General features: G+C 52.2%; 1 protein-coding gene across 2 annotated transcripts; it reads left to right on the top strand.

Annotated features, from left to right (window-relative positions):
• LOC118976862 (serpin A11-like) lies at positions 1-9,089 on the top strand. Of its 2 annotated transcripts, none has more exons than XM_037031589.1 (5): positions 1-125; positions 3,158-3,782; positions 4,670-4,943; positions 7,800-7,947; positions 8,755-9,089. In XM_037031589.1, the coding sequence occupies exons 2-5, from the start codon at positions 3,161-3,163 to the stop codon at positions 8,956-8,958; spliced, it is 1,248 nt and encodes a 415-aa protein (XP_036887484.1). In that variant the 5' UTR covers positions 1-125; positions 3,158-3,160; the 3' UTR covers positions 8,959-9,089. The 2 variants fall into 2 exon arrangements, with proteins under 2 accessions (XP_036887484.1, XP_036887483.1); XM_037031588.1 differs by lacking the exon at positions 1-125 and adding an exon at positions 1,484-1,548.
• The last annotated feature ends 7,578 nt before the right edge of the window (positions 9,090-16,667 follow it).

The raw sequence follows: 16,667 nt of genomic DNA on the forward strand, positions 1-16,667 counted from the left end.
GCACACTGTTCCCGGAATTGACCTGACAAATATTGACTGGGCTGCTGTAGTCTTCAAAATCGTTCTCCTGTGGGTCGGAGGCGATGGGGTGCTGAAGACCAGAGCCCGAGCCCAGGATCCTGGTGGTGAGTACCCGCGTAGGCGGGACAAAGGCAGACGAGGCCTGCCGCCTGCCATTCTCTCTCTCTCTCTCTCTCTCTCTCTCTCTCTCTCTCTCTCTCTCTCTCTCCCTCCCCCTCCTCTCTCTCTCCTCCTCCCCTCTCTGGTTTGGCAGCAGGGTGGGAGAACCTAGTCCCCTACAGGAAAAGTGACACGCTGCACCGCTTCTAGGGCTTGCAGTAGGAACTTCGGTTTGTACCTAACCTTGTACGAAAGAAACTTTGTCTTCAAAAAATTTGGGGAGAGGAACTGCCAGTATTCCTGGCAGTCAGTCAGACAAGAAAACAGAACAACACAACCCAAAGCAAAAGGACAACAACATTGTAGCAAACCCACTAGAACCTCCGATACATGGAAAGGTCCACCAGAGCCCCGGTCTGGACTTCGGATTGTGCTCCCGCCTCTGAACAGTTCCTCCAAATGTACGAGGGAACGATCATACCCTGTCTTAAGGTTTCTCATAGGGTTAGCTAAACGCCAAATCTTTCTCAACAGGTGGCACATGGGCAGGACCACTTTTCATCACCTAAGTCTGTCCAGCATTTCCAGAGCTTTCTCTCTGCCGCTCAACTCCAACCACACGCCCTTCTCCCATCCCCCCTGCAGGTTAGAGCGTCTCTGGCTGCGGGACAGCGAGAGGACAGACCTGATACCCCCACCACAAAATAAACAAGGAATGGGAACATTACCGCCATTGATGGAGTTCCTAATTTCCCTCTGGGATCTTTGCGGAAAAGGAAGAAAGAAATGGGATAGAATCACACTCAGCCTCCGGGGGAAAGCGGGGAGCATCGGCATTGCAAGTGCTCCCTGTGAGGGGTGGGGTGTCTCACACATTGCAAGGCTCGTAACCACCCCCACCCTCCACCCCACCGTCCCCCCCAGAATAGGCATCATCATTTGCATTTTTGAAATGGGGGCAGGGCAGTTGGGGGGGGCAGAGCCTTGCTTCAAGCCCCACCCCCTGCTCCCAGGCCAGTCCTCTTCGGAAGGAGGCCTCCAGCAAGCCTGGGAGTGCCTGGTGCACGGTAGGCAGAAAATGGTGGGGAGCTCAGTGGCCCAAAAGGAGTAAGCTAGAAGTAGTTCTGTCCTAGTCATATGTCTTATGCTCCCCAGAGGCAGACCAGTTTTTAAACTGCTCCGCCTCTTCCCAATCCCCCCTCCCAAGAAAGTCCAAGGTGAACGGAAAGGTCGCTGAGTGAGCCCACAGTGAGCCGTGGCGCAGGCCGGTGGGACATGGCCTCGGGGAAACACCTGCGGTACTTTGACCAGCAATCGAGTTTCAACATAACTGATAGTGAGGTTTCAGTGACCCTCCTGACAGCCGGCCTTCGGGGCCTGGTGGCAGACTCAGAGCCCCGGGCACTACAAACGTCCTGCAGAGATGTGGTCTGTCCCTCACTTCCGTGCTGTGACTGGTCCAGAGGCTGCTGGTCTGGGCGAAGGGTGCTGATTAGGACACAAGCGTTATCAAAACAGGCAGATGACGTGGGTGGTCAGCAGTGAACAGGACAGAGTGGCTGTCCTGAAGGGAGCAGGGGACGATACTCTCCTTACTGGGGATACCGCAGTGCGGGAGCACGAGCGGCAGTGTGGCAGTGTGTGCCCTGTGAGCATGGGGGGCCGTGTGGAGACCCCGAGAGGGAAAGGGGGCATCAGAGAGGGGCGGGGCAAGCAGAGACAGACCTTGTTGTCTGTGCTGCAGCTTCCCCCTGAGCTGAGCTGCGTCCCGGCCCAAAACAAGGGGTGTCCTGCTCTGCACCCCTCGGACCCCCTCAGGGCAGAGCGAAGGCTCTCCCGGCACATGCATGACTCAGAGCACAAGAGACACTGTCAGTTTGCTAGGCTGCCATCGCCATGTGCCACAAACCCAATGGCTTCAGCAACAGAAGTCTGTTGTCTCCTAGTCCTGGAGGCTGGAAGTCCAAGGGCAAGGCATGGGCAGGGCTGTCCCTTCTGAGGGGGAGGAGGACCCACTCCAGGCCGTTCCCTGAGCTCCTGGCCATTCACTGGGATCTTTGGATTCCGTGGCTCATAGATATCTGCCTTCATCTCACACGGCTGAGAGACACGGCTGTGTCTCTGTGCTCATGTCCCCTTTTCATAAGGACGCCGGGCCTATCAGATCAGGGCCCATCTAATGACCTCAACTTAACTAAGTCCATCCTTGGTCACCCCATTTCCAAACGAGACCACACTCTGAGATAAACGGGACTAGGACTTTGGTGTATAAACCTGGGGTGGGAGAGACACAACTCGACCCGTAACAGAAATCTTTCCCGACCCTCTGCTCCAGTCACGATGCAGTTTGAACCACCGCATGTGACAAGAGGAGCTGGCCACAGCAAGTCCCAAGGAGGCAGAATTGACCTCTGGGCCCCACCCCTAGGCCCCATCTGTCTCTGGCTGCGCCAACTCTCAGGAGTCACCCTCACCCACAGGGTCCTCAGGACTGACCATCAGGGCCACACCCCAGCTTTGGAAGACCCCAGTGCAGAGGTCAGGCCTCCCTCCCTGAGGGTCTGGCCCCTCATGTCACCCTCTTCTCCTCCAACCTTTGAGGTCATAGTTAATGGCCACACCTAGGTACACAGGAGGCCCGGCCACGCTCACCGCCACAGGGCCCTGAATGCACGCTCCAGAGTGTCTCACATCATCCCAGTTCTTGAAGCTTAATGTGTGACTGACAGAATGGCTGGACAGAAGAAAGACAACAGGGAGGAAGGGAGGGCGGGAGGGAGGGTGGAACCTGTTTTCAGAGCCCAGAGGCCTTTTCCCAACAGCATCGTATAGACCCAGCAATGTGTATGCAGATAGGAGGCCACCGCTCGGACTGAAGCCCTGGGGGACGAGTCTGAGTCTGGCCTGCTCGTCCCCACGCACCCTCTGCAGGGCTCCTGGTGACACCCGTGGGAGACAGTCCACATGTGAGGTTTGTTATGTAAGCAGTGAGGAGCCGCACTGTCATTTAGAGTGACGTTCAATATCTTGTTTTCAGAGGATGGGGACAGCGTGGCTGTGGCTGCTGGGAGCAGGGATCCTGGCCTCTGCCCGTGGAGATGCAAGTCCGGGGACACCCCAAGCCCCCAGAGGCCCGCTCTCAGAGCCAGTGAACGCCTACGACCGAGTCACACCAACCATCACCAGCTTTGCTCTGCGCTTGTATAGACAGCTGGCGGCAGGAGCCCCGGGAAACATCGTCTTCTCCCCTGTGAGCATCTCCGCCACCCTGGCCCTGCTCTCCCTTGGGGTCCCGGCTGACACGTCAGCTCGTATCCTGGAGGGCCTGGGCTTCAACCTCACGGAGACTCCACAGGCCAGCATCCACCAGGGCTTCCAGAGCCTCCTCCGCACCCTTGACCTGCCCAGTCCCAAACTGGAACTGAAGGTGGGCAACTCCCTGTTCCTGGACAAGCTGCTGAAGCCTCGGCAGCATTTTTTGGACGACGTCAGGGAGCGGTACGGAGCTCTGGCTTTTCCCACCGACTTCACTGATTCTGCGGCAGCCAGGAGGTACATCGACGACTACGTGAGGAAGCAAACCTACGGCCAGGTGGCAGCCGGCCTTCAGGGGCTCAGCCAAGACACGCTCGCAGTTCTCCTGAACCACATCTTCTTCAAAGGTGCATGCAGCCCCAGGCAGAGTCGCTGTTCCCTCCCTCGCCCTCAGCCCTGCCCCAGAAAGGCCCTGTCTTCAGTCTCACAGCTGTTTCCTGGGGCAGTCACCCCTTTATAGTTAAATAATGTCCTTACACCATGGCCTTGTGACTGATCAATATTTGGTTTCAATACTCACTCTCACTTCTGTATTAACAGTTCGATGTTAGAAAAATACTTCATTTTCTTATATTGCTATCTATTTCAAACAGACAGAAATATACAAAGAATAATATGAAACCACCATACACCAATTCAATTTCTTTTTAATGCCCCCGGGTCCCCTTTCCTTCCTTCCACCCCTCCTCAGAGTCACGCTCTGTCCTCGGGCCAGTGAACCTTGTCATCTGGGCACGCCGGCCGTTAGCCCCGTAAGTGTGTGTGCAGAATCACGCGCAGTGCACTCAGTGTGTTGTGAAATTCTGCACGAGTGCAGTCACACCGTGTTACTGTTTGCACTGATGTCTCAGTGTCCTCACTGCAGCTCGATTTATACATGGAGGGTGTGACGCTTGTTTACTACTAATTTTGATGGAGATATAAAGAGATAATGCCTTGCATGTAGAAGGTGCTTAGTAGAATAGATGGAAATACTACCTTTGCACCTCTTGAAGGCTAAATTGCTCTGACCTGGGATAAAATCATAGGCCATCAGAACCCAGGTTCTGGGGACTTGCTCCTATGGCTGGACCGAACCTAAATCTGGCCTCCGATTCCAAGTCTGTGCCGCTTCTGCGCCTCAGACTTACAGACCCCAGAGGAAGTCACCAGAGCAGTGTGTCTCACAGTGCATCTGCCCAGAGTTGCTCTCTTGGAGTGTGTTCTCATGGTTGTCTGGGGTTTTTGTCCTCAGCCAAGTGGAAGCATCCTTTTCATCGCTACCAGACCCAGAAGCAAGAGAGCTTCTTTGTGAACCAGAGGACCCCTCTCCGCACCCCCCTGATGCACCAGAAGGAAATGCACAGGTTCCTGTACGACCCGGAGATGGCCTGCACTGTCCTCCAGATAGAGTACAGTGGGAACGCCCTAGCCATGCTGGTCCTCCCTGACCCGGGGAAGATGGAGCTGGTGGAGGCCACGCTGCAGCCCCAAACCCTGAGGAAATGGGGCCAGCTGCTCCAGCCCAGGTAAGGGACAAGGCAGGAGGACTCTGGCCAGCCTCATTCAAGAACCCGAGCAGTTTTTAATCCGCTCCAATTGCAAGAGTCCAACCCCTTGGTTAGGCTGACCAGCTGTGATCTTGGGCCACTTTCGTACCTTTGGGCCTCAGATTCCCTCCCTCCACCGTAACGGAGGCTGTGACGACCACCACATTGGGCCATTCGGGGGACTGGTCGAGTGAATATACATGGAGTGCAGGCAGGGCTACCTGCGTGAGAAGGGCTCACCGGGCAGAAATCACCATGGCCCTCTCGGCATCCTCTGCCTGGCCTCCTTTCCTCTGGCTAATCCCATTGTCCACACCATAATTTACCACCGGAAGGCAGTTAAGTGTGGCTAGACAATCAAGTCAAGGACAGTTATTAAGAATAATCACAACTCCCACAGACCAGTGTGTATTTCCTGAAAGCACACCTTTTTTCTTTTTTAAAGATTTTATTTATTTTATTTTTTAGAGAGGGGGAGGGAGCAAGAAAGAGTGGGAGAGAAACATCAATGTGTGGTTGCCTCTAGGGCTCCCCCTACCAGGGACCTGCCTGCGACCCAAGCATGTGCCCTGACTGGGAATCAAATCGGCGACCCTCTGATTCACAGGCTGGCACCCAATCCACTGAGCCACACCGGCCAGGACTAAAAGCACATCTTTTTTCAATTAAACCATTTCTTAAAGCAATTAAACAAGAACAGCACTGTGGAATCAAAGCTCCCATCTGATGGGATCGCAGTCCTAACATTTCTTTCTCTCACCTGCTTTCGGTCTGTGGTTTTCTCTCACGGTTTCAGTCTGTTCCACTTTGCCTAGATCCCCCTTTATAAGCCAGGTCCTTCTCGGGGTGTATCTCCCTTTATGGGGCGCCCCGGGATGAAATTGGGCCTTGAGTTCTAATGACTTCTTGCTGCATAACAAACTACCCCAGAACAGAATAGCTTGGCCAAAACATCTGTTCTCTCTCTTGATTCTGTGAGCAGACCAGCCTCGCTGGGCAGTTCTGATGGGGCGGGTTGGGGGGGTTGCAGGGGGGTGGTCTCCCTGTGCCCGAGTCAGGTGATGGCTGGGCAGGGGCATGAAGACCTCCCCATTCAATGTCTGACGCCTGGGCTGGTGGCGGTCACCGCTGAGGCCCGAGCAGGCATCTGTCTCCACGCAGCATCTCCACGGAGCCCGCATCCTTCTACACAATGACTCCACATCGCTCACAGAGTCGCACGGCAGTGCAGGGGTCACAGGACTGGTCCAAAGGACAGGAGGTGAAAACCGGTGCTCTCTCGTGGCCTCGGCTCGCAAATATCCCTTCAGCCATGTCCCTCTGGTCAGAGCAGTCACAGAATCCACCCAGATTTGAGAGGAGGGGGGCAAAGCAAACCTCTGATGGTCATCTCTAATGCGTGTTTGTGTTAGGGCAGAGATTCAAGTGCTACATAGGAGACGCAGGTCAAGGGCGGAGGCCGGGATCGAAGGAAGTTTCCCTGTCGCCTGTGAATCTACACAGCTCTGGCCAGTTTCTGATTCGAACCCTGTGCTCTCAGCCTTCCTTGGGGTGAGCCTGCCCCTTCCACCTCTCAGGAGGAAGTATCATGGAACCTTCTAGACCAACACATTTCCCCCCAGGAAGGGTCTTTGACCTCTAACTTTCAACAATCGAAACCAACCCATGTTACTTTTCTAAACCTCAGCTGTTTCTTGTGCCAGAATTTTAATATAATTAGCAGCGTTTTAATGGGACTTCAGACATGAACACCTCAGACCCCCAGGTCTCCCTCCCTCCGTTCCGCTGTGAGGAAGGTCAGCCTGGGGAGGTCACGCTCCCTGGTAACCATTCATTCTTCCCTCCTTGTTGGACACCTACTGTGTTGGGCTGCCCACCAGATACCCTTCTGCTAGACTCCGCTCAACAACCCCTCCAGGGCGGGGCCTGCCCTCCAAGGGCTGCCAGTTCCCCACCTCCGTTTCCTCCTTTTCACAGTTTAACCCTCACTTTAAAGGGCCCCCACTGCGCTTAGGCATGTAGACCCTCATACTGCCCCCAGGGGTTAAAGTGAGAATGATTCTCTAACCTCAATTGGGCTCTCTATGCTGAATTCCTTAGAGGTAGAAGTTTCCTAGCTGGTTATTACCTAGCCAAGCTTGCAGATGCCCTACTAACTGTCAAACAGTAAGTAAAAAGAACAGTCCCCACAAGAAAAGGACAGATTTGCTGTGTGTCAGAAGAAACTTGTGACTTTAACCCAGGAAATGGGTGCTCTGACGGTCAAGGCACGCCAGGAACAGGAGAGTTATTCTAGTGATTCATGCCCCGTCTCTCATCAGCTCCGGGAGGCTCGGACAGGTAAGAGATGACGGTGGCTTGTATGAGGGGTCGCCAGTAGACGGATTTAGGACAGAGCTAGTAGCTAGGCCAATGCACTTGCTGATGAGTCTGACATAGAGGCAGGAAAAGGGTAGCAATATCTACCCCACGTGGTGCTACATGTATTCAGTCGGGGGCGCTCTGTAAAATCCCTAGCCCAGGGCTGGGCATCCAGGAAGCCCTCCCATGATGTGCCCAAGAAGAAGACAGAATGGCCAGCCAGGGGTCCTCTCGGTTCCAGACACGAGAGGTTGGAAGGGGTCTCGGAAGGGGTCACGAGAGGTCTGTAAAGTCTGGACACAAGGGGTTTCGGAATGTCCGGGCTGCGGAATGTTCTGGCAGAGCGGGCAGTGTCGTGGGAAGACGGGTTCCCCTCACTCTGGGGACCCTTCTTCCCCCAAAGCTCAGGCCACCAGTGCCAATGGCAGGAACATGGGTAACGGGACGGCGGCCCTTCTCTGTCTGACTCTCCAGCCTGCTGGACTTGCACCTGCCAAGGTTTGCCATCTCTGGAACGTACAGCCTGGAAGAAATCCTTTCCCACATCGGTCTCACAGACATATTCAAGCTAGAAGCTGACTTATCAGGAGTCGTCGGCCAGCCCAACATAACCATCTCCAGGGTAAGCTGGTGGACGGGGTGTGAGAGCGGGAGCTGTCCTTTCTCCTTTGACATGAAGTATATATTTCAAAGTCAAGTCCCCCTTTCTTTGTCCTATGCTGGGTCTTCAGGAGCATAGTCATTAAGGCTCCTTTTCATGGCAGCACCCTTTTCCCTCCTCTCTGTATCCTTCAGAGCGAGGACAGAGTCCTGAATAGAGCAGATGTCTATCTGGGGTCATCCACAAAGCCATGCATCCCCAGGTGTGGGCCCAGCTTCGTTTTTATTCCCTGCACTTCTTCCTAGGACAGGCAGTGAACCTCCACCTGCCTGGGTGACGGCTACGGAGATTAGAGGGCACCACAGACAGCCGGTCCCCTGAGCTCATCTCAAAGGTTGATGGAGGCTGAGCCCAGCATTCTAGGGAGAAGACTGAGGCTTAGAGAGGGCGAGTGCATCTCGCAGTGGAAAGCACATCGGGCCTGCGCCACACGCACCTGGGGGCTTGAGAAACGTCCCTAAAGGTTGCTGCTGGGTTTCTGCAGCCTGGTGCGAGCTCAGCAGCCCTCAGCCTACCTGCAGCTCACCTGTCCCCAAGCCCCATTCGCATCATGGAGCAAACGCACCCTCAGGGGGGCCCCCAAACAGGACAGAGGAGGAAGGACGGGAGAGGAGGAAGATAACACACAGGCTGGAGTCGCTTTCTTGGAAGGTGGGGCCTTGCGGCCTGAATGGGAAGATGGTAACCTCTCTCCTTAGTGTCCCACAATGTGGAATCTGACCCTTGCAGAGTGTCCTGAGCCGTCTGTGCCCTCTCTTCTCCTTTTAGGTGTCACACAAAGCAGCAATGGGCATGAGCGAGCGGGGAACCAAGGCAGGGGCTGCCTCGGGCCTCCTGTCCCGGCCACAGGCTCTGAACGCGACGCCAGCCCCGCGGGCCCATTTCCCCAGGCCGTTCCTGGTGCTGCTGTGGGAGGCGGCCACCCACAGCCTGCTCTTCCTGGGGAAAGTCGCCCACCCAGCTGCAGGGTGACAGGTGGGAGGGGCTGTCTTTCTCTCCACCGCCAAACGAACAGGAAGGCCAGCACCAGCCTGCGCTGTGGGCTGATGTGAGGACAAGTTCATCGGGGCAGCAATCCTAATAAAGTTGACCTTGGGTTTGTGGACACTCGGGAGCAATGCTTACAAGGAGTGGGGACTCCATTTCACCCACTCGCTCTACGATCTCCTTGCATCTGGTCAGCTGGGGTCAGAGAGTTGGAAATGAGAATAGCTTCATGGTGTTGCCTCCTGGGAGATGGTCACTACCCCCACTGCCATCGTGGGTCTCTCTGGAGTGTCCCCTGGGTAAAGGTCCCGGGGAAAGGCACACAGGGCATCAGGAGGAAGACGGGAGCCTCTCCCTTCACAGTGGCCCATGTCGGCTACACAGCAAAGTGAGGTCGTCCCAAAATGCCATTGCACAGACGCCATGGGCTAGATGGCCTTGAGAGGAGAGGGGCCAGGGAAGGAGCTCTGGACCATGCTCCGTGAAGAGAAGGGAGCAAGGACAGGCCAACGCACAGGTGGGCTAATCCTCCACATGGGAAATCACATGCCCAAGGGCAACCCCAAGACCAAAGGAAGTGGGAAGGTCAACATGGCCAGGTGGCCATGGGTGTAGGCCAAACACTTGGTTAATGGGATGAACTGGGGGCAGAATTTGATTGCAATGGAGCATACTTCAGAGGTCAGAAGTCCCACGCCCACAAGTGTGCCCCTTGCAGTCTTGAAGAGACACCTGCCTGAAGCTAGTAGGGAAAACAAAGAGATGTCATGTGCTATATATATGTGACAATACCTGTCCCCACAATAAAGTCAGTGCCAGGAGCTAGAGGGTGGCTGTAGGTGGGGCGTGTCTAGGAAGAAGTCATATCCCAAAAATGTCAGGGGTGGAACATCCCCTCCCCCAACACCCACTCCAAGCAGGTGAGACCCGAGTTGGATCTTGAAAACCAGGTAGGACTTACGTAAAGGGAAAGAGGTTAAGACGGTCTGGGAGGGTGTGGAAGATGTGCTGTGGGCAAAGCCCCTGGGACAAAAAGAGAAAGGTATGTTCTGATAAAGCAAGCGAAGACTAGTTTTGCAGCAAGAGCAAGTTCATGCAGGGTCGCAGCAGAAGGTAATCCTGGAGAGGCATTCAGGGGTAAAAGGCTGGAGGATTTGCACACCAGGGTAGAGGCTGTGAACTTTGTCCCGTAGACAGTGGGGATTATCCGTAGGCTCATGGGCAGATGGGGATGTGGACAAAGAGGTGACCAGCACAACCACCCAACGGCTGGACATGGATAAAACCAAGTGGGGTGAAGCCAGGGTAAAGCCAGCAGGGAGGCACTACATTGGGAGGCCCACCCTGACCACATGCCCCACTCCAGACCGTCCCACATCCCTCCTCCACCAGGCCACCCGCACACACGATCCCATACCCCAGACAGCCCCCCTGGACCCCCTACAACCCCTCCCTCACTGCTCTGCCTGATTATGGGGTCTGGACACCACGTTTCTTATTTGAACAAGTACTTACATTCAAGTGTGTGGACAGACATTACACGGGGCACACGTACTCCCCGCTCAACATGGATTTGTTGAACACCTACTAAGTGCTGAGTGCCGTTTTAGGCCCGGGCAACAGAACAGTGAACACAACAGACAAGAAGTTCCGCCTTCGTGTGGCTCGCACTCTAGCGGGGAAAGCAGGCAATAAACCACACAAGTAAGTGCCATACTGTGCGGGGCAGTGAGGACGAGCTCTCTGGACAAGAACACACCCACTGAAAGTCCCTGTGATGCACTGGAAGGGGCAGCTGGGCCCGCAGATGGAGGCCAAGCGGAGCCCTTGGCGGTGAGGCGGGATTTAAGATGGAGAGTACAATGTGTCCCTTTTCACCCCCTGTCCTCTCTTCTGTCCCCTCAAGGTGGCCAGTGGTCTAGAGATATTACTTCCCTACCTGCTCCGGCCCAGGCATGGTGACTAGAGACCCATGGAGCAGTCCCTCCAGCCTCTCTCGCTGTATCCAGCCTCTGCTTGCAGGAGGGCGCTGTACTGTGTGCACCGTGCACTTACTAGGGACCGCACACCATCACAGGCATTGACAGACGGATCAACAAACTTAGCCAAAAATCGTGAGAAATGGTTTCTGCTGTGTGTCCATCCTACAGGCAGGAAAACTAAAGCAGAGCCTGGATTTGAGCCCAGGGCGTTGGGCTCCTTAACGCCTGGGCTTAGCCTCCATGCCACACCTCCTCCTTGGAGAACAGCCGAGAAGCTGTCCGTCCACACCCTCCTGGCTACTACTCTGCCAGGACCTGACCCTCAGTGGGAGAGAGGGGGTGGGGGGAGGAAACCCCACAACAGGCGCGTTCGGGGAAGACTTCACAGGAATGAATGACCGGAAGCATGGGTGACAACCGGTGATCTAAGACGCACTCAATGAGGGCAGACACATGCCCATTGACCTACTTACTGACACTGCCTGAGACAGCGACCGGCACAGAATAAGCAGCAGGACCCTGTTACGAACTTAATGCTGTGACGGGTGAGGGGAAGCAGACCTGGCCAGCCAAAATGCGCCTGTTGGAGATATCGATTATTTTAAGCTGATTATTTCTACCTTTTAACTTTTTCAAGTCTTTCCTTTTTAAAAAATATATTATTTATTTATTTATTTAGAGAGAGGGGAAGGGAGGGAGAAAGAGAGGGAGAGAAACATTGATCAGTTGCCTCTAGCACCTTCAGCCAGGGACCAGGTCCGCAACCCAGGTTGTGCCTTGACCGGGAATCAAACCAGTGACCTTTTTGGTCCAGGAGACCGACATCAAACCCACTGAACCACACAAGTTAGGGCAAGCTGGTTATTGTTAAGAAACAAAAGACTCAGAAACAGACTTTGGTCCTCCGCTTACCTGCCTGAAGGAATTCAGATAGGAAAACGTCAGCATAATAAAAACAGAGAAGACAAAGCCTGTTTGTTTGGGAGACTCCCTTTGTTTCAGGCGTATCAGCAACAATTTGTTCACGGCTGCTCTTTCTCCTCTGCCTGTGAAGCACCCGCTTTCCCCCTGAGGTCCCAGACCCTTGCCTCCCTCTCCCTGGCCCACAACGGGGCAGATGCCTCATGCCCGGTTGGTCCCAAGTCCCACATTCTTATGGAGCCGCCATATGTACATATATACTAAACTTGGTTATTCTATTTTCAAGTATATTTTATTGATTATGCTATTTCAGTTGTCCCATTTTTCTCCCCTTTATTCCCCTCCACCACTCTGTACCCTCCCTCTGAAAAGCATCCACCCCCGCTCCCCAATTTAGTTCATGTCCGTGGGTCACACCTGTGAGTTCTTTGGCTTCTCCATTTCCTATACTATTCTTAGCCTCCCCCTATCTATTTTGCTCCTACCATTTATGGTTTTTTTTTTAAGATTTTATTTATTTATCTTTAGAGGGGAAGGAGAGAGGGAGAGAAACATCAATATATGGTTGCCTTTCATGCATCCCCTTCTGGGAACTAGACTGCAGGGAACCTGCCTAAAACCCAGGCATGTGCCCTGACTGGGAATTGAACCTCGATCCTCTGGTTCACAGGCCTGTGCTCAATCCACTGAACTACACCAGCCTGGCCATTTATGTTTTTTAATTCCTGTACCTTTTGCCCTATTCTACCCGCTCCCCACTGATAACTCTCCATGTGATCTCCATTTCTATAATTCTGTTCATGTTCTAGTTGTTTGCTTAGTTTGCCCTGTTTGGTTTTTTTTTTTTTGGTTCAGTTGTTGATAGTTGTGAGTTTGTGGTCATTTTACTGTATTTTTATCTTCTTTTTCTTAGATAAGCCCCTTTAACATTTTATATAATAAGGTAAGGACCTGGTGATGATGAACTCCTTGAACTTGACCTTATCTGGGAAGCACTTTATCTGCCCTTCCATTCTAAATGATAGCTTTGCTGGCTAGAGCAATCTTGGATGTAGGTCCTTGCCTTTCATGACTTGGAATACTTCTTTCCAGCCCCTTCTTGCTTGCAGAATTTCTTTTGTGAAATCAGCTGAAAGTCTTATGGGAACTCCTTTGTAGGAAACTGTCTCCTTTTCTCTTGCTGCTTTTAAGATTCTCTCCTTATCTTTAATCGTGGGTAATTTAATCATGATGTGTCTTGGTGTGTTCCTCCTTGGAACCAGTTTCTCTGGGACTCTCTGAGCTTCCTGGACTTCCTGGAAATCTATTTCCTTCACCAGATTAGGAAGTTTTCCTTCATTATTTTTTCAAGTAGGTTTTCCATTTCTTGCTTTTCCTCTTCTTCTGGCACACCTATGATTTGGATGTTGGAACATTTAAAAATGTCCTGGAGGTTCCTAAGCCTCTCTTCATTTTTTTGAATTCCTGTTTCTTCATTCTGTTCTGGTTGAATGTTGATTTCTTCCTTCTGGTCCAAATCGTTCATTTGAGTCCTGGTTTCCTTCCCTTCTCTGTTGGTTCCCTGTATATTTTCTTTATTTCACTTCGCATAACCTTCACTTCTTCCTCTATTTTGCATCTGTACTCAATCATTTCTGTGAGCATCTGGATTACCCATGTTCTGAACTCTGTATCTTTTAGGCAGAGCCTTAGGTATTTGCCAGTGTGGGGCAACCCACATCACTGCATTGTGGCACTGTATGCGGGGCGGGGTCAGAGAGGGAACAATGCCACTTGCTCAGCTCTTGGCCGGCTTTCAGTCACTTCCTCTGCTACCCACAAGCAAATTGAGTCCTTCCAGCGCTGATTCCCAGGAGGATAGCTTTGTGTACATTTTAGGACCTCATGTGCCCCTTCAGTGAACTCTCTTGTGAGGCTGAGAGTTTCTCCTACTGCTTCAACCCCCACAGGTTTTTACAGTCGGGGTTTTTTTAGGCTTCAGTTCCCTACACTGGAACTCTGGGTTGTGAGGTCTGTCTCGCTCCTCAGTTGTTCCTCCCTGCTTATTCGCACTCAAATGTGGGACTTCCCGGTCTGCCAGGCGCCACAGTCTGTCGCCTTGCCTTGCGTTCTCTCTGCCCAGGCTGCCTGTTTCTGCTGCTCCTACCGGTCTGGATGAATGTTCTCTTCTTTAACTCCTTGGTTGTTGGACTTCTATACAGTTCAATTTTCTGGCAATTCTGGTTGTTCTTTGTTTTTATTTTTGTTGTCCTTCTTTTGGTTGTGCAAGGAAGCAAAACATATCTACCTGCACCTCCATCTTGGCCAGAAGTCCAAATTTGGCTACTTTCTCCTGTTCATCTGCCTCATGTCAGTTTGATCATTAGACCAGCCAGAGGAACGTAGAAGGGCAGATAGGAAATTATTTTCCTCCACTGTGGGGGAAAGTTACATCACATAGTGGGCTTTTGAGGCAAGACTGAGACGGGGGAAGAAAGCAGCTGGCGACAAACTTGTTGCACAGGTGCACACAATGTGTGTGACAGTGTAGTGGGAGGGGCCCTGATCTACACCACGCTCGGCACACAGCACAGTTTCTCTTTGGTCCTCCCTCCCCTCTCCTCGGGGGAACAGTGGAGGCAGAGTTCAGACTGCAGCGAGCTCTGACCAGCTCCCACTGGCTGGGGAACCTCGGACACATTGCTTGATCCCTTTGTGCCTCAGTTTCTTCTGCAAAATGAAAAGTGTGCAATGCATTTTAAAGAATGGTTGTGAAGGTCAAATGAGGTCATGAGCATGACATGTTAAGTGCCTGATATGCGGTCTGTGCTCAACGACCACTTTGTCCTCTCCACCCCATCAGCGTGGCTGCCCCAGCCATCAAGGTTGCCCTTTATTCCTGCAGAGCATAGCTCAGCTCTGGGGAGTGTCCCAATCCCAATGGCCACTGGTGCAGGTATCAAATGTCACCCCTCCCAGTGAAACCGTGTAGGTAGTGCTTCTTCAAAGCCCAAAGGTGTGGATAGAGAGGCTTCAGACACCTTGCCCGGACACAAAAGCCTTCATCTGGAGGGCAAGACCATTCTTGTTGCAGGGACACTGACTGTGACACTGTGGCACCAAGAGGAAAGCTCTGGCCTGGGACAGGCTGGAACTGTGGAGGCACATGGGTGGCAGCCTGGGGCTTCTCTCCACAGAAGCATCATTGTTTGTGATCCTCACCGTGTTGCTTCTCCCCTCCCTCCTCCAGCTATCGCTGACAATCATCTGTGACTTAAGTAGGCTTCTTCCCAACTCAACACTCCAGATATATTTACACTCACACAGACCTTCTAACCTTCTAGAAGAACTTGACCTTGTTCATGGTAAATCAACAGCAACCTAAAATCTATTGTACATTTTTAAAAATCTTCTGGTGCTCCCTATAGTGGGTCTTGAACCATCTCTGCAATGCCATCAAGTCCCAGACACACTTCTTTTGCCCCTGGAGGGCAGGTAACTTTGGCTTTGAGTGTTGGGACTAAGCCCCTGGCTAGGTACAACCTCCATGAATACACAGGACCCTGTGGCCAAAATATCACTGGGGCCCCTGGGGTCTGCCACCCACCTCAAGGTTCCATGTGCCCCACAGAGCCCGTGAAAATTGCCAAAGAACCTCTGCTCCCTTCATTCCAGCCGGGAACAGCGCTGCGGGCTCTAAACTCATCCACGTAGGAGCAGGTCTGTTCTAGACCCTCCATGGGCTGCTCTACTGAGCCATTTGTCTTTTTTTGTGTCGATACCACCCATCTTAATGTCGCTTCATAATGAGTCTTGATATTAAGTCGAATCCTCCAGCTTTGTTTTTCAGAAGCCTTTGTTTGCTTTTCGAGTTTGTGTGGTATGCAGCCCACACCCGTAGCTCAGGCTAAAGTAGCAGGTGCCTCTCTTCCTGTTCCTTCCGTACCAGCTTTCTGGCCTCCCCGGCCCAAACCCTCCCACACTCAAGGAAGCCCCGACTCCGGGATTACATGCCTAAAAACCCTAAAAATACTCTAATACAAAAGACCTGCAGTGTCCCTGTTTTCACAGTCAAGAAAACAGATGGATTCCTCTGAAAACACCTTTTCCCCCTCGCTATTCTACCCGGTATTTTCATCAGGTAGACTTTCAGGCTGGCAGATGTTACTCTCCGTGCTACGAAGACGTCTTCCCATTATCATTTGATTTGCACAGTTTGGGTTGAAGAGTTATCTATGATTCTTAATATTGTACTTTCAAAGTAATGGATTTTTCCCCTCTAGGTGCTTAAAATTTTTTTCTTTCTTTTTGCCTTTCAATCGTTTTAAATGATATTCCTAGCGCAGTTTTTCAGGTGTTCATTCTTCTTAGGGTTCATATAACTTTTTGAATATGTGATCTGATGTCTGTTTTGAAAATTTCTATCTCTTTAAAAATTGCTTCTATTCCAATTCTCTCTTCTTTTTCTGGAGCCACAATTACATATACATTAGGTGTTTCCCTCACATTCTGTATCTTATGTTCTTTTTTCAAAAAGATTGTATTTATTTTTAGAGAGAGGAAAAGAGAGGGAGAGAAGCATTGGTGTGAGAGAGAGAAACACCAATCGGTTGGCTCTCATATATGCCCTGACCAGAAACTGGGGAGCCAGCAACCCAGGCAGGTGCCCGGAGTTGAACCGGCGACCTTTCGGTTTACGGAACGACGCTCACCCACTGAGCCACAGGAGCCAGGGCTCTTGACTTCTTTTCTGCATTTCCATTCTTGTTCCCTGCCCCAGGCTTAATCAGGATGTTTTCTACTTGCGTCTTC

This window comes from Sturnira hondurensis, unplaced genomic scaffold (genome assembly GCF_014824575.4).
Source record: "Sturnira hondurensis isolate 20B ecotype Veracruz unplaced genomic scaffold, ASM1482457v3 Scaffold0021143, whole genome shotgun sequence".
In the NCBI taxonomy this organism is placed as follows: domain Eukaryota; kingdom Metazoa; phylum Chordata; class Mammalia; order Chiroptera; family Phyllostomidae; genus Sturnira; species Sturnira hondurensis.

What these genes read in the sequence shown, in the direction of transcription:
- LOC118976862 (XM_037031589.1), top strand. Translation starts at nt 3,161, where the DNA reads ATGGGGACAGCGTGGCTGTGGCTGCTGGGAGCAGGGATCCTGGCCTCT. An exon ending in GAACCACATCTTCTTCAAAG is followed by an intron (nt 3,783 to 4,669) that starts GTGCATGCAGCC and finishes TTTTGTCCTCAG; the next exon opens with CCAAGTGGAAGCATCCTTTT. An exon ending in CCAACATAACCATCTCCAGG is followed by an intron (nt 7,948 to 8,754) that starts GTAAGCTGGTGG and finishes TTCTCCTTTTAG; the next exon opens with GTGTCACACAAAGCAGCAAT.